Source organism: Choloepus didactylus, chromosome 12 (assembly GCF_015220235.1).
Source record: "Choloepus didactylus isolate mChoDid1 chromosome 12, mChoDid1.pri, whole genome shotgun sequence".
In the NCBI taxonomy this organism is placed as follows: Eukaryota; Metazoa; Chordata; class Mammalia; order Pilosa; family Megalonychidae; genus Choloepus; species Choloepus didactylus.
In genome coordinates this window covers 11097480-11121260 of record NC_051318.1, presented here as the reverse complement: position 1 = coordinate 11121260, position 23781 = coordinate 11097480, and the positions used below count along the sequence as shown (strand labels likewise).

Genomic DNA, 23781 nt, shown 5'->3' with positions numbered 1-23781 from the left:
GGGGGAAGGGCAAGCGGAACAGCATATCCAGCAGCAGGGAGGCACGGCGGGAGGCAGTGATTTGGGGGCCCAGGGTTGGGTCCCAGTGTGAGTGGAAGGAAGAAATGAGATAGGCAAGGTCAAATCATGACCACTGGAGGATTGAGAAATGCCCCTCTCCCCCTGTGGGGAGGAAGGCCTAGAGCTTCTGGTGGAAGAGCAAAGGGGCAGGGCCCAGCAGGGGGCTGTGCGATGTGGCTGTCCCTTCTCCTGAAGTAAGGAATGAATTGTGGCTCTACAATACTAGTTATTTTACATAATGACAGGCTGTTTGCTCAGATTTTAAGTTTCTTTAGCAACAATTTTATTTATAATCTTATTTTTTTCTCCAGTCATCCCTGTTTTACATAAAGAAATATTATCATGCTTGTCACTGATGAAACATTAGGAAAAGGATTTTGTATCCATTAGAAGCACTGAATATTCACAGCACCCTGATGGGCTCCATAAAACAAAGCTTTACTCAAGTTCAGGTAAATTCTAATTTAAATATTTGAAACTTCTCATTATTTCTCTATCAGTGAGTGATTCATCGTAATTTCCTATTAGTTATACCCCTTAAAATCCCTGAGAGAGAGAGGCCCGTAATCCATTTTGCAGATGACAAAGCTGAGGTAAAGAGTTCTCCTTGGACTCGATGAGATGAGTATGTCAAAAGAGATTATTGCTTTTGACCTTACCGAGTTTCTTAACCCTTAAGTTTCCATTTCTGAGCCCAAAAGTGGGAAGGGTTTGCAGATTTGCTCTTCTATGTACTCAAAATACCTCACGAGATTCACAAAGTGCCTCAAGTGCATGGCACTGAAAGATGCAGAGGCTCAGAGCTGGGTGTTAATGAAGTGTTAATCATTGGGTTAGTTCATATTCTTCAGAAGTCAGAGTATATGATGTGTGCATTTAGTTTTTTTTTTAATCCAAGTCATCATCCATCTGCAGTATCTTCCCTGGAATCTTCTTGTATAAGAAGTGCATAGCCTTCCTCATTCCACTTGGTGCACCTGACAACACTATAAAGCAAAAGAAGTTTTACAGTTGAGATTAAGGCAGTACACAAATGAGTAATCCATATGCCATCTTCTTCCTGGTTACATAGCTTTTAATATATTATGCAATTTATGCATAGAAGGAACACACTGGCATTTTGAATCCAACTGACTCTTTATGCATAGAGTTCTGAAAATAATAAAATATCAACACGAGTCCTTTCTTTTCCAGATCCTAAGATGCCCATCTGTCCCATTACCAACTCTATGTAGTCCACATAAAATTGTTATAACTAAAGCTATGACTGAAGCTAGAAGCCAAGGACACCTGAAAATAATTAAAATAGCATGCAGTTTTAATTTTAAAAATATTTGGTAATAGAGGGTTGAAAACATCCTAGAAAACCATCTACATTTACCTCATTATTAAAAGTAGTACCTTCATGTTCCGTGATCCATTTGTATTAATTTTTCTGATTCTAAATTTAACCCAGACTCAAAACAATTATTCATAAAAATATGAAGAAAAATTAAATTTACCCATTCTATTCTCCACATCTGAGATTCTTATTAGTTGAGTAATTTTTCATGATATGGATGCACCATAATAATCATCCTCCTAGTGGACATTTTGGTCATTTAAAAAATTTTTTGCCATAATGAACACCTTTATACAGAAATTTTTGACAACATTACTGAATTATTTCCTTAGGATAAGTTTCTAAAAGGAATCACTGAGTTAAATGCTATGAACTTTTTTTTTTTTAAGCCTTTGATGCATATTCTTGAGTTACTTTCCAAAACTGATGCTGATTACCACTACCACCAGCATTGTGTGAGCCTAACTGTCTTTCACGCAACTAGCATGGAATGTACATTTAATTTTGCCAACACAATAGGTGAACAGTCTCTTTGAAGAAAAAGATACCTAGTAAAAATAACTTTTCATCACAGAGGAACTGTAAATACCATTGTACTGTGTCTTACATGGATCCTAAGTATCAGAATTCCATTGTTCCAGGATGTATTGAGTGTCAATGAATACAACATGGGTGCAGCCCTTTAAGGAGTTCACAGCCTTGGTAGAAGCTTCCAGTGGGTGCTCCTGGGCCACCTGTGGTCCCTTGCTCACAGCCACTCCCCACACCTCCTGGGGGAAGCAGACAAGACCCTCTTTCCATTGACTCCGATCATTGTGCTGTGCTATCAGCCACCTGAAACAGACGTGGCCCAGCAGAGACGGGCTACTGAGCTCCAAGCTCAACACTTTGGCCCCGCCATGTGTGCCCGAGGTGTGACTTCAGTGGTTTAGCAACCACTTGTGTATTGGGCTCAAACCTTTTGGTAATTGAAAAGCAAAGAGACAAATATTTCCTTTATGTCCATGCCTTTGTTCTTTCTATTATTTGTACTATTCATAAATATCATTCTGCACTTTTATTTATTTGAATATTTACAGTTCAAAAGGAAGCCATTTTAATCAAGCTAACGCTTTGGAAAGAGAACTCAGCCATCGTAATATTCAGTGTGCTTCTGTCTGCTCTTATGGTTTATCCAAGGGTCTGCATTAAATTAAACCTTATTGCAGCAATTTCTGACCATCAAAGGAAGTCCTAGTTTGAATATATACATCTCTAATATTTTAATCAACTTTTCTTACTTAAAGAGATGGGGGTAATTCCTTCAGCTCTCTACCTGACCCAATCTTCCTTTCTCCTTTTTCTGCTCAGCCGTGTCACCGTCTCTTTCTTCTAAGTCTTCAAAATTATTGACAGATCTCTTTATGTCTAAAAGTTCTAGATGAAAACACATTGTGAGGCAAATTTTCAACAAATCTATGCTATTTGCCTAGTGGGGCTGGGGAATTCACTTAATCCAACTATCCTTTTGAAAAAATGATTAAAAGTATTTACATACCATAGACTGATGGCTGGAATTAGTAATAGACCAGCAGATAGCAGAAAAGTGAAGCCAGGGTACCACGCAACAGTGGCTGAATAAATTCCATTAAAAGTAGACACCGCAATGACTCCACCCAGTGTCTCTAAGAAAGCAATACAAGCAAACAGGGTACCTGTTTGGAGGTGGGGGGGAGGGAGAAAAAGAAAAGGTTGAATCACAAAACCACAAAGGAAAACTTAACGGAGAACACTGTTATTCATTGAATACAGCAAATGTGGGGGCACTTTTTCTTGATGAATGAAACTTATTCCTTTAAACTCCTGGAGGGAGGTTAATAACCCATCTTGCAGATGGAGAAACTGAGGTAAAGAGTTCTCCTTGGCCCCGATGTGAAGGATGTTGAAAACACGAAATAACTCGAGTTCCAAGGCCCAGGAGGGCAAAGTTAAAAAGGTCATAGCAAGGACTCATTTGAAAACTGCAGTGTCTGTCCCCCTTTGCCACAGATCTGCCATGGCCTCAACCAACCCTGACATCCAAGATGCCATCTCCCACCCACCCTCATGCTAATCTGTGATGCACTGTATGTGCAAATGCAAGTGTTCTCTGCCAGGGGCCTTTCTGAAAGGTGAAGAAATCCTTTCCATTTGCTTCTCTGGTCTTGCAAGAATCACAGCTGCAGGCAAAGGGAGATGAGTTCTTATCAGACATACTGCAGTTGGGATTTATTTTTAAGTTTTTTCTTTATTAGAGCAGTTGTAGGTTTACAGAAAAATCATACAGAAAGTACAGTTCCCATTTCCTAACCCCTCCCCCCCCATTTTCCCTACTTTTGATCCCTCCCTCCAAGCTGATAAAAACAACTCAGCCACCACAAGATTCCTGTATGTTTGATTCAACAGGTAACTACTGTGTGCTCTAGTGAAGGTTTATGTCACAGCTTGATGCTAAATGATTCTTTAAAACACATTTTCCTGCCCTATTTGCTTGCCACTGCCTCTGCTCTTTCCTCTCCCCAAAGTAAGAAGAGGAGGCAGGGTTCTGCTGCCCTTCCCCGCTTCCTACACACCGCACGTCGCACAGGGCCGGCCACCAAGCATCGCTTCAAGGCTGCTAAAGCACTGCAGGATCTGCTGCTGGGGCTCCTGGCTTTACGCCTAACGTTTCAGAGCTCGTGAGTAACAGCCATGGAATGTTCGAGAAGCACGAAATGAGCACATGGTCAGTCCAAGCTCACCCTCCGAGAGAAATAAGTCATTCTACCAATTTTTAGTTTTGTCTGGAATTCAAGGCCACACTGGCTAAAGAGTCTATCCCCTAAACTTCCAAAGGACCAGCTAGCTGATCATCTGGGTGCATTTTTCGTAGATTTCAAATTTTGCATCACTAAATAAAAATTTTTTGACCATTTTCAGCTCTCCATTATTAGTGAAAATCTTCAGTTATGGGCATGATTTCCTTGGTATAAGTTCATATGTAATTTCTGCTGTCTTCAGAAAGCAAGCCAATGTGCTTGTTCTTACTTTGCCAGGTTTACTTTTCAGATCAGTTGCAATGCATTTTTCTGAAAGGCAGTGCAAATCCTGTAAATCACTGTGAGTGCTTTGACTGATGGGGACAGTAGAGCCAAGCTTGGAGATAACCTTTCATAAGTGAACTATGGTTTTCAGGTCTATATTCTAATTTTCCCTATGGGCTTGATCTTTTAGACTGCATATTGCTTTTTATCCACACAAAACTTTTCATTCTGTTATACACATTCTCATATGTTGCTCCAGATTCTTCACTGAACAACGGGACATACATTCAGAAAGCATAAATCTATCTCTGCCAAACAATGATTACTTGTGCACCTTCTTTTAACTAAAATGAAAGGTCTGTCAAAGCCAAGTGCACATCTGCTTTGTTCACTGCTTCATCCCCAGGGCCTTTCTGTCCAGGGACATGGTAGACATTTAATAAATATCTGTTGAACGAACGAACCATAGCTTAATTCAAGAGCCCAGTTATCAATCAAGTAGCATGGAGACTTACTGTCTCCATGATTTATGATAGTACTTTATGTTAGTTTAATTGGGAGAAAGTACTCCTACTTGTCCATGGACATTGTTACATTCTTTTATTTCTGTATTGCTTGCTACAGTCATAATAGCAGAAGACAGACTGCACAGCACTAGTCCTATCATATGACTTTAATCCGTTCCTGATGGGAAGCAGGTCAGACGGTATACCATCTGCTCCGACACAAACAACCATACGTTTAGTACAGGGTAGCTTTGCTGAACTTTTCCAAGCAGTTAAATTTGTTCAGTAGTTGCCAGAGATAAATAGGATGACATAACAAAAAAAAAGTTTTTTTAATCAATAGACTGCAAAGATCAAGTCTGTTTTTACTATGTCCCAATCTGGCATCACAAAGAGTATAAGAGTGGTGACAGGTAATATAGTCCATCCAGAGTGGCTTTAGCCATGAGTTTCACGATCATTAGAGCCCAGAGATTTCCAATGACCAAAATTCCATTTTCTCACCTTTCTTATTTAAGTCAACAGATAGTGAGAAGCATCTGAAAACCTTTGCAGCCTTTCCCCTCTCCTCTGATTAAAGTGCAGAAGAATTTCACGAAAATAGCCGATTTTTAAAAATAGATAATGGGCGGGGATACATTTAGTTTTGGAAAGTTCAACACCTAAAAAGGATTTCTTAGTTTGCAGTTAAGAACAAACTTAATTAAACTCTCCTAGAATAATGGAATCACAATTCACAAAGTTAGAACAATTCAGAATAAGATATGCAGAAATCTAAGCAAAACATTTTAACCTGTCACTATATTTACCAGTATGAATGTCTTTTTAAAAGCCTTTATAAATAAATAAAATCAAATATAAACAAAAATAAAATATAGTTCTGACATGTCCATTTTAGTCCTAAGTCAAAAGCAGGTATATTTTTCCCTTTTTTTTTTAATAACAGCTTTTTGAGACAAAATTCTCATCATAAAATTCGCTCTTTTAAAGTGTGCAATTCAGTGGCTTTTAGTATGTTCACGGAATTGTGAAACCATCACCAACACTTAATTGAAAGAACATTTTCCTCAACCCAAAAAGAAATCCTGTACCCACCAGAAGTCACCCCCTCCCCCCAACCCATCCCCCAACCCAAGGCAACCACTCATCCACTTTCTGACTCTATGTATGGACTTGCTTATTCTGGGCATTTCATATAAATGCAGTCATACAATAGGTGGCCTTTTGCATCTGGCTTCTCTAATTTAGCACAATGCTTTCAAGATCATCCATGTTACAGCATGTATAAGACCTTCATTCCTTTTTATGGCTGAATACTGTTCCATTGTATGGACAGGCCACATTTTGTTGACCCAATGGTCAGTTGATGGACATTGGTTATTTCTACCTTTTGGCCATTGTTGAAAATCCTGCAATGAACATTTGTGTACAAGATTTTGGGTGGATATGTTTTCATACCTAGGAATGGAATAACTGGGTCACACAGTGACTCTACTTTTTTGAGAAACTGCCAAATTGTTCTGCTGCACCACTTTATAGTCCCATCAACAGTGTATGAAGGTTTCAGTTTCTTCATGTCCTCATCACTGCTTGTTATGCTCTGTCTTTTTTATTTCAGCTATCCTGGTGGGTTTGTGACATGCTGTCTCAGTGCAGTTTTGATTTGCATTGCCCTAATGACTAATGATGTTGAGCGTCTTATGTGTTTATTTGTCCATTTGTATATCTTCTTTGGAGAAATGTCTGTTCAAATTCTTTGCCCATTTTGTAATTGTGCTTTTTATTGCTGAGTTTTAAGAGTTCTTATATATTCTGGACACAAGTTTCTTATCAGATACATGATTTGCAATTATTTTCTCCCATTTTGTGGGTTGTCTTGTTCATTTTGTTGCTGGTGTCCCTTGGAAGCCCAGAGGTTTCAATCTTGATGAAGTCTAGGTTACTTATATTTTTTCTTCTGTCCATTGCACATTTGGATATCTAAGAACCCATTGTATAATCCACTGAAGCAGGTATATTTTTACATACTATAATGACAAATTTTCATATTCCTAAGCATTTTTCAACTTCATCATCATCACTTCCTGTATGAACAGCTACATGAACATACACCCACATCTTATGAGCAGAAAAGAATCAAAAAAAGCAATTTTTAAGTTTATTGAATTACGCAGTCTTTCCAGTGTTGACTAAACTGGCATAAATATAATAGCATAATTATCCATTATTCCTAAGTAATTAAATGTGAACATTTGCACCAGGCTAAAACATGAAATAAAAGAAAGCTCCAAAGTCCAATAAAATTCATATAATATAAAGCAGGAGGAGGACAACCCCCTGTTGTGTATATCTAGCTAGTAACAAGTTCTAACTGGAAGTTTAAGTTGTATTTTCCTTCTGTACTGGTTTTTCTCTGCTTGCCTCTCGACTCTGAGCTTTTGTGCCCTGCTCTGTGCTTGGGAGGCTGACCCCACAAGTTATATAACTTGGACTTCCTGGCTGGTCCAACTTCCGGATGCATTTGCTCAATGGGATTTAGGAAGGGAGAAAGGTTGTCTTTCTTCTCTGCCCCCTCCCTATTGGGGGCATCCATCTCTCGTCGATTTCCCTAACCCTTCGCCTCTCCACGCTAAGGACCCTCCAGTCAGGTCTCTTCATTTGAACAGGCTGAGTCGGATAGTGCTCCCTGCGGGGCTCTATTATCTGTAAGGGCCCAGGGGAAGAACAAATCGGAGGCCTCCGCATTTCATTCTAAGCACTCATGAGTTATCGTTCTGGCTAACAAACTGTTAACTACAGTATGTTCTGTGTCCCCATCTTGAGAGAGATACCTTCAAAGTGATCTGGAAGGCCAGACATAAATTTAGAATTCTCAGACTTTTCTAGCGCCCTCAGCCTTCTGTCCCCAGCATGAAGCCCACCCTCGTTCTGTTCTTCCCCTGGCTCCATCCTGCTCAGGAGTCTTTCACATGCAGTGTAGACACCCTACTCTGCAAGCCCAAGCTGGGTCAGTCCCTCCTATGAAAAGCCGCCCCTTGGCTGCCCTTCTGGCTCAGAGGTGAGCACCCGGGGAGAGAGGATGTGAGGAAGCCGATCATCCAGGCACTCACTGGAAGTGAGCCCAGAGCTGCTGGGGGCCTGGTACACAGACTTGTCCAGAAGGAAGGCCTGTGCTCCCAGTGGGTAAATCCCCTGGGTCCCGAGGGCTCCTCTCCTCTTGCGTGCGGCCTGGCCCAAGGCAGGCCCAGAGAGCCTTCTAAAGCAGGGGGTCCTGGCCAGGGGCCCCCGTGACTGGGCACAGTCCCCTTCCTAACGCAGTGCTGCCACTTCACTCAAAAGGAGTTCCAAGCAGAAAAGGGTGGGAGAATATTTCAGAGAATCAAACATTGATTGCACATAGATGTGAGCTGGTACAGACTGTAGATTCCTTATATTTCTTAAGCAAATTAAACTCACCTTGTTCAGTAGAACGAACCACTTTTGACAACATGGACCGTAGAACAGAGAACGGAACAATAGTAAAAAGGAACAGCAGCCTCACTGTGAGAGAGAGGATGGGAAGTCATTGGCCAAATAAGCACTTTGGCGATCACGTTTAACAGTGAAACATTTTCTCCCTGTCAAAGATTTCATTTCTACCAGTATCCAAACCCAGTTCATCAAAAGACTGAACTCAGTAGTAGAATTCTATTTAACAAATTAGAGTATGGACCAGTCAGTATAAGGTTAATTCACTCTAGAATTCTCATTCCGTGCTAAAAACAAGAGTTCATGTAAGTTTTAGGTCCAGGTCTGTATAATCTGCCAATTGAGACTGATCTGCCTATTTCCATTAATTATCGTAGTAACTTTTGTTTAGCAAGTTGTGACTGTTAGTTTTTAGATTTTGCTTTTCCAGACTTCGTATTCTTAGCATTAGCATTCCCTTACTATACTGATGAATTTGTTGATAAACTGGGTTTTTTGTTTTGTTTTGTTTTGTTTTTACCATCATGCTTGTTAATATTTGTAGCTGAATAGCTTCATGAACACAAACTTCTTCTGGCCTTAAATTCTGACCCCTGATAATCAGTAGCATTTTCCACCATATGACCAAATAGTAATATGCTACATTTTCAGATCACTTTGAGGTTTTCAAAGTGTTTGCACATATATCAACTTACTTAGCCTTGACAACCCTGTGGGGGCAAGGAGGAGTAGTATTTATTGAACACTAGGAATTGCACCAGGTGCTTGGCGGTTTTCTCTTCTAATGGTCACTGTAACCCTCTGAATTAGGTGCTCCTGATTCAGAGATACCTGAATCCAAGCCAAGGTTCAGAGTGGTTAAAAATTTGTTCACGATCACCTAGAGCTACAGACGGAAGTCACGCCCAATTCCGTTGGATCACACTTCCCTCCCCTGGGAAGGGGTGGACACCTGCATTGTAGAAAAGATTAGGCTGGACTTTGCCCAAGTTGCCACCTGACAGTCCGCAGAGCCCTTCAAATGCAGTATCTCACACAAGCCCTGCAAAAACACTTACCAGTAGCTAGGTAAGGCAGCTTCCAATTTGCCAAAAAGCAATTCATCAAAAGCCAATTCATGAAATAACCAATTTGCTGAAAGACCAATTTCAAAAACCCTGTTTTGAAGAATTTCCTTCTGAAATATATTCAATGAATATGAATTTATTCTTCTTATAAGTCTTTCTGAGCATACTTCATATAATTGTCCCAAATATATTAATTGAAAGTAATCTTAGAAGCATTTTCAGAAATGTTCAATTCAGCAAAAGCTAAATTAAAGAACTATCCATAAGATAACCATTCCTTACAACAAGATTTTGGCAAATATACAGATTTGGAAAATTGTGGTTATTCAGTGAATTGTATCCTTTTTAGGCAAACTGGCTTTCAGCTTACTGCCTTCTGGCAAACTAGCTTTTACCAAATTACCTTTTAGTGAACTAGTACGGGTTAAATAGGAAGCTTTATCTTAAAGTTTCTCATGCAACAGGCTAAATTCATTTTATATAATCCTTGAATTTGTGGTTAGCTGCAGGACTGCAGTTTTAACTCACCTAAAAGCATCATCAGGGTTGTTCTGGCAAAAGCAGTCACTGCCATCCCAGACATGGTGGTCAAAATCCCAATGAAGGCTATGTGGATATCATCCAGACAGCATGAAAAAATCCAGATTCCCAGGAAACTACTCAAAAAGGAGATGCTGCCCAAAGCTGACCCGTAACCTATAAGAACTTCATTCCAGCAGAGCGGGGAATCCAATTCATAAAGGATAAAAATTGGGGAGACGCCACTCACCACAAAAAAATAAGTGACCATTGTAAAAAGTAACAAACAGAGCAAAACCCGCCGCTTCCTGGAAGTATTTTTGAACAGCATGTAAGTTCTGTAAAATAGGTTCTTAAAGCTTTCACTACATGATACAGGAACATTCTGAGATGAAGATTCTTTCTTTGGATTGCCAAGAAAAAATAAAATATAGATCAAGTTGACTGCCATAACCAGAGTAATAATGAAATATGACCACACAAAACCTAGTTCTCGAATAAAATAGCCAGAAGACAGTCCCGTTAACCCAGCAACGAGGCCAAGAATTAAGTCAATTATAGCTATTCGAATAGTTTTCTGCTTCTCTTCTTTACATTGATCAACTATATAGGCAAAGCAGCCTCCAAAAAACGTAGTATAATTGCCGCAGAGTGCACCAAGGAAGGTGGATGCAATCAAAAGCTGGAATGGTAAGGCAAAATAGGAAAGCAAACAGAGCCAAATGCTGGTGGCAAGAGCTCCAACAGAAGACAAAATCAAAGGGAGTTTTCTTCCGTGATGATCACTATGGGACAAAAATATGAACGTAGATACCAGGCCGGGGATTAGCCCACTCATGTCCATCTGCAGGCTAAAAAGAGACGTTTTTTTCTGAACTTCCTGCAAATACATAAGAAGAAAGTGGGTTTACAGAGATTTATACAATGTGCTTTAAAATATCACTGTGCACACCTCTCAAAGGATGGTCCTTAAGTAACAGATGGGGATTCTGCTGTGCATGGTTCAGCTAGAACTTAAATCTTCATCTGGTTCACAAAGCAAATACCAAGAGGTAATGTAAGTATTCAAGTACTAAGAGGGGGGCTTCACCCCCTAAAAAGAAAAAGTGTGTCTGTCCTTTCCCCTTACCTTTGCTCTCCGAGTGTCTGTCTCTATAGAGGCCCCGTGGGAAACACCCCCAGGGACCGCGAGCCTCTGTCCCGGCCATGTGATTTTTCTCCTTCCCTGTGACACATCTTCCTACCTGCTCTAAGGAGAATGGAGGGCATGCTTGGTAGACCTTGATTCAGGAAGAGCTGGGTGGCCCTTTTTACACATGTATCTCCACAGACTAGTGAGAAACTTATTCCTGTTTTGCTAAATAAAAGGAAATTCAAAAATAAAAGAAAGTCCAAACAGGAGCCCTGCATCAACTAAAGATGGCAGTAGGCCATGAATTGAGGAGAAAGTGAACACAACTCCCATGGGACCAAAACGAGGATGACAGCCCAGAAATGTAACGAGGGCTGTGCTAGTTATTTGACGCAAAGAATTTTGGGTGATTTCCTCCTTGCCACCTCTTTGCATTTTCCAAATTTAATATAAAGAACATGTGCCATTTTATAATGGGAAATACAAAATCCATGTTTTAGAAAGATTTATTCGTGTAGTATCTAGAAAGCACCCTAAACAACTGGTTTCCTACAAAAATATCAAATACTGAATTAAGTGAGCCTATTTTTGTCTTTATGTATTCGTGCAACTCAAGCAATTCCATGTTGTCAGGAAATGTTCTCGTTACTCAGACTCGAAATTTCCATCATTGTCCTTGTTGCTTCTTGCCTTTCCCTCATCCCTCCCCACCCGTGCCCTCCATCGTAACCACCCATGCTTCTCACATGCTTTGCCTTCTTGACAGCCCCACAGCTGCCTTTCAGATGGGGACCCTCGTTAGCATTCATCTAGACTACTCTGGCATCTAACTGGTCTCTTTCTTGGATTCAGAATATAGGTTCCTGTCTTCTCACTTTGCAAAACATATGCCTCGATGCTGTGAGCGTCTAGCCAAAGCACACTATTGGCATGTCTTCGACCTGCTCAATGGCTTTCAGAATCCCCCCACTGCCGGCCAGGTAGAAGGCACCCACCTGAGTCAGCTGTGAGGGTCTCCAAGGTGTGGCTCAACCTAACTCTTCTGCATCACCCCACTTATGCCCCCAATTTCTCTGTGTGCCAGGTACAGGCCACAGGCAAGCCCAACTTGGCTTTCTCTGAAATTCCCAAACAGATGTCATCTATCCATCCTCTGAACCTTCCCATATAGCTTTAAATCTTCATTATGGCAATCGGCGTTCCCCCAGCTGTACTTTTTTCAGTGGTGCTCAAGGGCTTGAGCTCTGGAGTCAGATGAATCTGGTGCGTTCTCTACACAGCAACCACAATGGTCTTTTGAAAACACAAATTGGCTCACATTGCTTCCCTGCTCAAAATTCCGCAATGGCTTTCCTTTAATGAGCAAAAAGCCAAACTCCTGGCCATGGGGCACACAGGGATGGTCTGGTTTCCCTGCCTCTCTGGCCTCACCTCCCTCTGTCCTCTGATTTGTTCCTCTCCTGGCACACTGGCACCTGGGCTGTCCCTCGGCCCACCCAGGGGCTCTGAATTTGCTGCTCCCTCTGCCCGATCTCAGCTCGCTTCCCCAGTTCAAATATCACCTCCCCGGAAAGGCCAAACATGACCAATCAACCCTCTGACCCCACCCCAACACTCTCCCCCTCATCCTGCTATATCTGTCTTTAGAGATGTCCCACTATGTGACAATTCATGATCCTGTAGTTTATCTGTTCCTCCTACGCCTTCTCTACAGCCTGAGCTCCAGGAGGCAGGAGCTGCCTTTCTCCCCACACTCACCTGCTCCCAGGATAATGCTTGGCACATGGCAGGGACTCAATAGGTATTTGTTGAATGAATGAACAATCAAGTCAAATAGGGCCCCTGTAGCTCACCAGCCGGTGTGAGCTTGGTCAAACTGTTTCTCTCTACAGCTTCTTTATCCGACTAGTGGGGATCAGGACAGCTGCTACTCAAGGGTTGTCAGGAGGGTGAGATATAACAATGACTCTCAGGTGCTTGGCACCAGCTCTGCACAGTCAGCACTCCCTAAAGTTCAGCAATTTCGTTTTTACTAGACCAGACTTGAGTACATCTTTGCATCTCCTACATAGTAGCCATCAAGTAAATGTTAACAGAATAAATGAAACTGTTCTCTCTCCTTTTTTTTTTTTTCCCTAGAACAAGACAGGCAACTCTTTACTTAGATAACCAAAAATAATGTTCTCCAGAAAGGGAACATTAACAAGGAAATGTAGAGCTATAAATACCATTTCTCTCTAAAATATTTTGTGACAAATTTGCAATTTCCAAGCAAAGCTAACATTTGTCTGAGAGTTATTCAGCCTTGGAAAAAAAAATGAAAAGTTGGCAAAAATTTTTTTTGTATAATGCTAATAAATAACTAGAAAAATGTGTTTATTGCTGACAAATAACTGCAACTTCTCTTACTTGAACCAGCTTCAATTGTTTCGACTTCCATGACCCTTGCCCTGTTAGTGCTTCCCCTGCAATCTAGAGCGCAAAGCTGGATGGAGAAACTGTTCTTTCGGAAGCCGAGAGCTTTACTAAATGGCCCTGGGGTCCTTGGTGTGGTCATGTGTCCCGAGGCAGCGACACAAGCAGACTGGGCAGAAGTCCTCACCATGTTCTGCTAAAAACCTCAGAAAGACATCAGAGTGCTCCAGGAAAGCCAGCAGGTTCTTCTCAGAAAAGGACACCTTTCCAAGGATTTCTGGAAGTTTCCAAACAAGGAGGGTGCAGGCAGCTGGTCACTCGGGGGGTCATTGTCATTCATTGTTTCTCCTCCCTTCAAAGCCAGCAAACACCGCACTCCCTTCTGTGTTAGGAGGCAGAGGAACAGGTGACGGCGATTTGCTGTGGACAGGTGTCTTCTCCAGCTGCAGGAGCAGCACGGGCATGGTGGCGACGAGTCTGAGTGCTGGCACGTGGGCTGCGGGCTGTGCTGCTCCCAGATGGCCTGTCCCAGCGGAGGTGTGGCGAGGGGCCCGCGTCAGGGGCCTTGCGCCTTCTGGGTGTGCTGGCTCGCCCGTGGGAGGCAGACTCTCGGTGGACTGGGGAGTGGATGGATTCAGCAGAGCTGGGCTTGGAGACAGCTCCTCCTGGTTCCTGGTAGTGTTTGTGGCACCTTCCTTAATTTGGAAGGAAAAATTTGGATGAAGTCACCTTTTTGTACTTGAGCTTGTTTATATGGATAGAGCAAAACCAACAGGGACTGTAATCAAAGGTTCTTAATCCATCAACCAGCTCCCTGTGAAGGTCAACACGTTTCCCTGCTGGGTTAGAGGGCACATTCGTGCTGGCGGGTGACGTGGTTTGATGGTGATGAGGCCATTCATTGGCTGAAAAGGCTGCACTCATTGCAAAATGCTCTGCGTGGGATTCCAAAATAGTTATGACGTTGGTCTGGCCCGGCAGTGTCACTGTTTCCTCCTGTTATTGTAGTAACAAGCATCCTCAAACTTCTTCAGAACTTCAGGGATCGCTAGAATTTTTCTTCTTTGTCCCACTTTCCTTTTTGTGTGCAGCTCTAGTTTTTCTTTCACTTCAGTCTTTCCTTCAATAGCACTTTCTACACTTCTTATTCCACATCTGTTTCTTCACTACAGTCAGCAGAGGAACTGCCCACTGAGTTTTCAGCACTTTCACCTTTTTCTAGAATGGGGAGGCTTTTTAAGACACGGTCGACACCAGGCAACTTGCAGCACTTCTTTTTTCCTTTTCTTCTCAGATGAGCTACGGCTTTTCTTGCCAATTTACGCTATAATCTTCGGTTTTCAGCTATGTCAGGAAGCGCATGCTCTCCAGCTGCCCCCCATCCCAGCTTCTCTTCCAGCCATTCAAATGGATCAGATATTCTGGGGTCGTTCTTCCTTTTTCGTATTTCCCAATGACATCAACAATCTGGGTCCGTCCATCAGGGTGTCCACAGGTGACCCCCCACGCTGGGCCCAGCAAGTCCAGGAGTGATTTAAGGTGAAGGGCCAGGCCGCCCTGGCGTGCTGGTATCACGTGCAGAAACCCAAAACGGTTTGCTTTTATTCAACTGCTCAACAAGATGTTCAGTTGTGGTTTCCTGGTCCCCTTTCCACTCCTCCACCCAAATCCCGTCTTCCCTCTTCTGTTTACCATCCTCACCCAAACCTGTCCCTAGACCACCCTCCTCATCTGAAATCTAGTTTATAAAACACGGATCTTAACTAAGACAAACTCAAAGCATGTTTCAATCATAAATCACAGTTGAGACAAACAAATTATGTGTCTTTCAAACTCTAGAGAATTGTAATTATATATTATATAAGAGTAGATGGGAGAAATCAGAGTTTAAAAAAAATGCTATTTCCTACCCACAATTGAAAAAAATGATAGTGTACTGACACAGGAATAATTTTAGGAAAGCAATTATCAATTTTAAAGAAGTCACAATTTCATAGGCTAAAATGTATATATCAATTCCAATAGAGTAGAAAATATTCCATGTCTTTTTTCCTTAGTAAAGATCTGCTGGTAACAATGGATTGTTTTTGTTGTTAAAAGGTTTACACATAAATTCCTGAGCAAGAACAACTTCATGACCTTTTGGATTTCCCCTAAATTGTCCCCCTTCAATAGCAGAAGTCCCAACCTTAAAAGCAGCCTGAAGAGGACAGAGCATAATTGTCCATTTCACACTTCAAAACTTACAAATCATTTAGCAAGGGAAGAGGAAACATAAAGGGTTTAAAAATTCCTTTTCCTCAAAAGCCAACAAAAATGCCAAAATTCCTTACTTCTTTACTCCTTAGCCAAAAGTTTCCTTCCTACAGTGCTGGCATTTTGTTAAGGAATCCTTTAGAGATTAATTTCATTGCCCAAGAGAACTGTATAGGAGTACTTTATAATGCAGGGTTTAGAAAATTTGAAGATTTGAAAAATAGGGTAGGATCAATATTAAGTTCTTTATATGAACATATATAAGTTAAACCCAAATGGGTTTGAAAAATAAGACTTTTGCAATGCTAAATATAAGTGAAATAGCTCAGTTTGTTCTTATATCTATATCCTGAAATAGATACCTTGTATTCTAATACATATGTGTGTGTTTGTGATGTAGGAAGAATAAATAAATATGGCATAACAGAAGTCCAACCCATTTTTGTAATATGCACTATCTTCTTACACACACTTGTTCTTTTGGATGGTGGCAAGGAAAAAAATCTGAACTGGAAAAATCATTTGTTCATTCACTCATTCATTTTACTAGGGACTCACCCTGTGCTATGACAGCTCCCCTTTTTAGGGTTAAAAGGACAGACCACACAACCCTACACTTCTTTGAGTGAGGGAGTGGCCACTTGAGCAGAGCTGAGTGTCAAGAGACAGAAGCTCAGGGAGCAGGAAAGCACTTGCTCTTGGACTTGAAGGGGAGAGAATGTTCTTTAAGAAGCTGAGCAGATTGAGTATCCTGAGAAGGGGCCAGAATGAGGTACTGCAGAGGGTGGTGGGGCTCCTGGGAAGCAAAAATATTCCTCCATCCTAAAGGCCTAAAATGTGCATGGCCACGCGCCCCGTCCCAGTTGTGGGTGGGGGTGGCGGGTTCCTAGTTCTCCGGTCTGAGAAGCAGCACTTGCAAATCCAGAGCAAGAACTTTAATAGAAGGGATCTAGGCCAGCACGTTCTCTTGAGTACTAATCCAATTAAAAAACAATAAGTGAAAAAAACAGTTAAGCAATTTAAAAAATTGCTAACATCTTCAGAATGAGACCATTGCTCTGTGCAGTGGGGGCTCTGGGCGCTGGGCCAGGTGGGGTTGGGAGTCACTCCCACCCCCCTGCAGTGACAGAGGACGGACCTCCGAGGTGGCTGGCCCGAGGCCCTTCTCCCTCGCGCTTCCAGAAGGGCAAGAGCGGCAGACTTGCCCACACATTCGAGCCCTCTCCTCCGCTCGCCCTCCCACTGGCACGGGGCTGAGGGGGCCAGGGCTGCTCCAAGGGATCTGGGGAAGGACAGCACAGAATCAAATACAGACATGGACACACCTATTGAAACTCCTCACTCCCCGGGAATGACATACGATAGAAAACATTCCTGAAGGAGAAAAAACCACAAGGTGAGACCCTCTTCTCTTGTTCTCCAGCCACAGTACCCCAGTTTCTTTCAGCCCACATCCCACATGACCAGAAGCCAGGCCAGAACCTTGACGTCAGCAGGGTTGCCCAGAAATAATCAGTTCCAAGGTCATTTCTCCCACAGAAACAAGGAAATGAGTAAGAACAGGGACTGTGCCAAAAGCCAGGCCTCATTCCAGCAAGGATATGCCTGGCACTGGAGGGACACCTTGGGAAGTTCTAGAATCTTCCCTCCATGGCCAGCTTCGCCATTTCCTCCACACCTCAGACTCATCTTCCAGTTTAGCCTCAATTCTTTCCCTCTGAGAAGAGCTTGCACACAATGGGAAGATCACTTGAATTCCCAGAAAACTCTTCTCTGGTGACGGAGGAAGTGGCTCCACTCTGTGGCCGCCACTTCAAAGTTCAGAAGTATAGTTTGCATGTGGAAGCACTGCGTGTGGGGAGGGGGTTTTGGACGGCAGACGCTCTTACAGCCTTTGCATTTGGACATAGGTAGAACAGTGATTTGCCTCCTGCTTTAAACAAACAAAAATTAGGAGGTGGAGAGAGAGAAGGAAAGGCTCTGTCAGATCTGGCTCAGCATCTTCAGTGCCCGCAGTGCCAAGGGGAGTGATCTCCACTCCATACCTCCTCACAGCTGTTCCTCAAAACCCAGGGGGTCAAAGCTGATGTGACAACACAAATGGCAGGTGCTCTCTGTTCAGGAGCTGCCCCACTCCCCACCCTGCGACAGACACAGGCCCTGGGAGTCACAGACTTCAGTGAAGGCCATTTTTCTGGAGTCATAAAACTGGTTCACAGTGTTCACAGTGGCATTATACACAACTGCCAAAAGATGGAAACAATCCAAGTATCCACCAACTGATGAATGGATCAACAAAATGTGGTGTATACACACAATGGAATATTATTCAGCAGTAAGAATGAATTAAGCCCTGAAGCACATGACAACATGGATGAATCTTGAAGACATTAGGGTGAGTGAAATAAGCCAGACACAAAAGGACAAATATTGTATGATCTCAGTAATATGGACTAATTATGATACGTAAACTCATGGACATAGAATCTAGAATACAGATTACCAGGAGAGAGAATGAGGCTAGAGAAGAGGCAGCAAATGCTTAATATGTGCAGAATTTTTAACTAGGTTGAATATAATGAGTGGAAATGGATAGAGGGATGGTAGCACATTATTGTGAGTAAAATTAACAGTTTTGAATTGTGTGTCAATGTGGCTGAAAGGGGAAATTAAGAGTCATGTATGTCACCAAAAGGAAAGCTAGAGGTTATAAACATGAGAATATGAACCTTGTGGTGGACGATGATTATGAAAGGCACCTATTGCAAACTATGGACTACGGACTATAGTTAACAGGAGTATCACTATTCTTTCATTAACAGTAACAAATGCACCACACCTATTTTAGGAGTGAATAATGGGGGATGGGAGGAGGTAAGAGGTATAGCATATTTTGTTATTTTGGGAAGGGGCAGTTTGGAATAATGAAAATGCTCTAAAATCGATTGTGGTGATGAATGCACAACTATGTGATGATACTGTGAGCCACTGATTGTACACTTTGGATGGTCCATATGGTGTATGGACATATCTCAATAAAACTGCATTAAAAAAAAAAGATGGGAAAAGGTAGATCACAAGAACACTAAGCCAAAGAAAGCTGATGCAGCTCAATTAACATCAGACAAGGGAGACTTTAAACAGGAAGCATTGCCAGATTGGAAAAAAAAAAAAAAACCCACAGAAAATAAAACAAAACACAAGACTTGTTCATACAGAAGTAGTAGGAGAGGGCTAGGAGACAGAGAGAGCAAGGGGAGCAAGAAGCTCCACTTCTCATCCCACCCACCCCACCCTGCCAAGCAGCTTGTTGCAACCGGCCTTGGTTCAGCTTTCACTTTTGTTTTGCACAGACCATACAAAAAACTCCTTGGGGCTGGTTTTGGGAAAGCTCGCTCTGAAGTCTTTCCCTGGTAACAAGGGCTTAGGGCAATTGAAGTAAAGAACTTGGGCCCTGAATTGGAAATGGGATTCCATTTGGCAGGCAAGAACCCTACAAAACTCTTAGTCAAGGTTTGTTTGTTTTTATCATTGTTTTGTTTTCTTTTGTTTCAACCATAGGCAAGCAAAGGTAAGGCCAATGACCTTCAGCCAAACCAGAAATAATCCATTTTTTTTACTGATGTAGACATTCCCTGTTCCAATTCATCTAAAAGGCTGACCCAACCCATTTTCAACTTTGTCTCAAGATATTCCTTCTCAAAGCTTTGCCCATATGTCATCCCTGAACATCCAAAGGTGTTCAATGTCTAAGGGTAATGCCAAATTCTTCAGGACACCGTTTAAGCTCTCCAAATCTGGCCCTTCTCATCTGCCACCACCATCACTGCAAACCACAGAATGTTCTTTCTAAAACAGGCAAGATCCTCTAACCTTAGTCACTTTTTCTTCTCTGTTCTCCCTGGCATTCTACTTGCCTCAGTCTTCTATTTCCTTCTTCTAAGCTGCGTTCAAAGATTCCATTTCTATCAAGTCTTCCCTGGCTGTCCATCCCAGCTGTCGGTGACCTCTGCCCTCTCAACACCTGGGGTCTTGTTGTCTGTTGTCGGCTCCAGCTAGTCAGCATTTAGTTCCCCTGTGAGGTCTGTCATCTTTGTTTTTCTTATCTAGTTCCCATTGTGCCCTGAAAGGATGAAAGCTCCTCAAAGAAAGGACTACCTGCTACTCTCTCTGCACTATGCCAGAAAAACTTTATGATGATTTGAACTAATCCAATAATTATATACAGAGCACCTGCCAAGCAAACATCATTGCGCTAGGAGCTGTGAGAATAAAAACATGGAAGGTGAGACAGCTCTTGGATTTGAAGTGTTTCTTGTGAATTGTGCTATTTCCTTGGTATTGACTATGCATCCGGTTCTTAACCTCTCTTACCTCAGTTTCCCCAGCTATGAAAGAAGGGCAACAATAATGTCCACTTAAGAAATTTATAGAATATGAAGAACCAATGTCATTTGTCTGGGTGTATTTAGTTGAAGCCAGGGAGATGTGTGCTAAATCAGAGGGCAAGAGTACAGAAGGGAGAAGCCAGGTCTAAGAAACCTTGGGCAATACCTTCACTGGGGGAGATTCTGGAAGGGGCAGGGAGACAGCTGTGGGGTGAGGGACTGCGCTCAAGTTTTCTGAGAGAAAGGAGGAGAGCAGGGTCCCAGGATGAGAAGGGGGTTTTAAGAAGAGGCAGATCAAAGGCATCAGGAGACTTCAAACAGGATGGAGCAAAGGCCACTTCGTTGGGGACTGAGTGTTATGGTGATCCCTGAGAGACCCATGCATGGTGTGCACACTGCCATCTTTCATTTATAATGTAAAATGTCTTACCTCCTGCAATACAAAAATGGGGCTGCTTTTGTTTTCTTCACACTGAGAAATATTGCTATTGATAGCAATACTGTAATTGCTCGTTTCTTCCCATATTCTCCTATACACATACTGGGTCGTCAGTGGCGGCGTCAAAGTCATAGCGAAGGCACTAAGGAAAATGGCAGGTTCTACAAATAAAATCCTCATATTGCCTGGGTAAGTGGCTGAAACCTACAAAACAGCAGAAGGAGAGTGATAATCAGCTGCATGCCTATCTGAGAGGCTCGATTTTCAAGGTCCCTGAAGACAGAGAAATGTGGGGTAAACAAAACCACATAAACAAGTAAATAAAAATGACAAAGCAACCAGAGAATGCAGAGCAGGAAACTCTCCCTGGGAAAATATCCTTGGCTTGAGCAAATGGAGGCTGTCAAACTTCCCATTTTTAAGAGTCGGCCTTTTTAGCACCGGAATCCCCTTTCAGAGACTCTTAAAAATAATCTTGATAAACTGTCACCCCATCCTGCTTTCCAATGACCACGCCACAGTTCCCACCTTGTAAACTGCCAGGTGGCTTTCACCGGGTAAATAGCGAGGTTCCTTTTGGGGAGGCGGTTGCGGAACTGTTTGTTGTTGTTTTGCTGCTTCGTAACAAAGGACCAGGGGGAGGCCTTTCAAACAGCAGCTCACAATCAGAAGGGGATTTTTTTTTTTTTAACTCACCCCACGATTACAGTCTTCCTGCCAGGCTAGGTGCAGGTCTGACCATTTTGGGAGCCCCCAAATGTTTTGGAGGTGTCTCTTTGGATCCCCCGCGCTCGTGCGGCGACTCCCGAGCAGCGAGCGCAGCCTCCCGGGCCCGGGTCAGCCCGGGATGCGCCGGGGCACCTTGGCCGCTGTCCGGCACTGGGCGAGAGGCAGGGACCCGGGGCCAGGTCTACGCAGCCGGCGCTGGGGGCGGGTCTACACAGCCGGCGCTGGGGTGGGCAGGGGAATTTTCCGTTAAATTCGGCCAAATACTTCTGCGGGGAAACGCGAGTTATTTTAAAGCAAACCAAAGAGCGCGCAGTTCCGCTTCCAAACTGACACCTGCTAGCGTTTTCGGCGCAGCCTCCGCTTCTCCGTGGCCGGGTGGACTCGGCCTCGGCGAGCTCGCGGAAGCCCCGGGCGCCCCGCGGCCCGCTGCCGTCGGTCGGTCGGTGGGTGGCCGGCCTCGCTCGGGGTGACGCAGCCCGGCCGCCTGCCCGGAGGAGGCGAGACCGGCCCGGGGCGCGTGACGGAGCGCCCTCCCCTCCCGGGCACCCAGCCTCGCCCCCACGCGGGCCCGCCCACAGCCTGCGTCCGCCCCTGCTCGCCTTTCATTGGGCCCCGCGGCCGGCGCCCCCGCGCCGATTGGCTTGCCCCGACGTCACTCGCCGCGCTGCTGGGGACAGGCGGCTGGGGATCGGCTGCGCGCAGGTTCACTGCCGGCCTCCGCGGTTGCAAAGCATTTCTGGGCTCGACTATTGTTTTTAGTCGCACACATTACATTTGCTGGAAAGGGAACTCGTCTGTGTGGTTCTCCGTCCAACATCCGGGTCGGCCGGGGGGGTCCCCGCAGCATGAACGCAGGGGAGGGCCCGGGCTGGGTGGGGCCCCGGAGGGTGCTGGGAGGTGCTCACCGCAGAGAGCGCGGGCCTTGGGGTGCAGGTGGTCGCTGGCTCTTGCCGGCGGCGTGACCTTGGGCTCGTTATTTAATCTGTATGAGCTAACGTTTCTTCACGGGTCAGGTGCGGGTTGGACAACAGTCTTCACCCTCAGCGCCTAGAAGCACCGGTGCCCCCAGCAAAGCCCGCCAGGGCCACCCCCGGGGGTGGGGGGGGAGTCGAGTGGCTTTGTGACTCCTCCAGCGTCCCAGTACGGGGATGTTGGAGTTCGTCATGGGATATGGGCTTGTGCAGGGCCTTGCCCTGGATTGGATGCTGTCACGAAAAGGGGGTAATTCTATGACTGGGTTATTTTAATACTCTTATTTCGAAGGAGTGAAGACTAGGTGAGGAAAAAGAAACAGCAGGCACTCAGCCATTTTCGGTCATTTTTGTGGTTTAGACAAGGCTCATGTTTTGTCTGTGCTCAGAGGAGATTACAGAGTTATCTTGTTTTTGTCTTGATGCGTCATGGTCACTGAATGGCCTTGTCTGCTGTTGATGTGTGAAAACTGTTTATATTCAGCAACACCACGGCCCTCTGTCGGCCCACTGTCAGCCCACTGTCGGTGCCAGACCAGCCGAGAGTGCCCGAGGCAAGGACACTAAGAATAAGTGAATAGTCTATGCAAAAATGCTGTTTATCTTGGCTGTTCTTACTAACATAACATCTATTTTTGTGCTGGCTGGATCCACTTTCTAAATTTTTTGGCTGGCTGCGCCCCTCCTGTGGCCTGCTGGACTTGGCCTCAGGGAGCTCAAGGAGTAAAATGACCAAGGCAGGAGCTTGGTCATTTTTAAATTCAAGGTCAAGGTCATGTCCCAAATCTTAGTATCTCATAAAGGCAAAGGTTTGTCTATCTTTCAAGCTACAGGCCCATCTTGAGTTGGGGGGGGGGGGCTTTAGTCCCTGTCATTTTCACTCAAGGACACCAGCTGAGGAAGGGACTGTGGGGAACCTGGCACCAGCTCTTGAAGGCTTCTTTGTAAAAATGACACATGTCACTTCTGCACGTTTGATTGGCCCAAACAACCACAAGACCACGTGGAGGGGCACAATCCCATCAGGTTCCCAGAAGGAAGAGGAAATATCCATAAATAGCTCTAATGACTTCTACCTCCCCAGACCATGCTGTCTCAGGAAAACCAATAGGAAAAAAAAAAAAAAAAAGTGCAATTACAAGATGTTCTTTCTTATGGGGCAGAAAGTATGAGCATCCAACACACTTCCAGGTTTTGCTGTCCCTGCTTGTTCCCACGGGAAAGAGAAAGGTGGCCCTCACTGATCTGCTGGCTTCCATGGTGCCCATAACCATCGTGTAGACCCCTTTCTCTTTTTCCATATAATGCCAAGTGCTTGTGTGTGTATTAAATTAAAGAATCCTTAATGGAGTGTCTGTTGAAATCTGGCACTAGGCTAGGCATTGTGGATGAAACAAGTGAACACACCATAACTCAGTCATCAAAGAAGTTTCCACGCATTTGGGGAG

The 23781-nt window shown here is 43.8% G+C and overlaps 1 protein-coding gene and 1 pseudogene across 5 annotated transcripts; both read right to left on the bottom strand.

Moving 5' to 3' along the window:
• Positions 1-319: 319 nt before the first annotated feature.
• On the bottom strand, positions 320-21909 carry SLC46A3 (solute carrier family 46 member 3). Of its 5 annotated transcripts, none has more exons than XM_037799802.1 (6): positions 21662-21909; positions 20625-20837; positions 10013-10883; positions 8406-8489; positions 2940-3096; positions 320-1046 (listed from the first exon to the last, which is right to left on the bottom strand). In XM_037799802.1, exons 2-6 carry the CDS (start codon positions 20811-20813, stop codon positions 962-964), a joined length of 1386 nt encoding a protein of 461 aa, XP_037655730.1. In that variant the 5' UTR covers positions 20814-20837; positions 21662-21909; the 3' UTR covers positions 320-961. The 5 variants fall into 5 exon arrangements, with proteins under 5 accessions (XP_037655730.1, XP_037655729.1, XP_037655731.1 ...); XM_037799801.1 differs by having other exon boundaries at positions 21694-21908; XM_037799803.1 differs by lacking the exon at positions 21662-21909 and adding an exon at positions 21330-21639.
• LOC119506720 lies at positions 12761-17123 on the bottom strand (annotated as a pseudogene).
• Positions 21910-23781: the final 1872 nt, after the last annotated feature.

Coding starts and splice junctions, on each gene's coding strand:
- SLC46A3 (XM_037799802.1), bottom strand. CDS start 20,813: ATGAGGATTTTATTTGTAGAACCTGCCATTTTCCTTAGTGCCTTCGCT. Junction 10,884..20,624: donor CCATTTTTGTATTGCAGGAG/GTAAGACATTTT, acceptor ATGTATTTGCAG/GAAGTTCAGAAAAAAACGTC. Junction 3,097..8,405: donor GGTTCGTTCTACTGAACAAG/GTGAGTTTAATT, acceptor ACCTCCAAACAG/GTACCCTGTTTGCTTGTATT.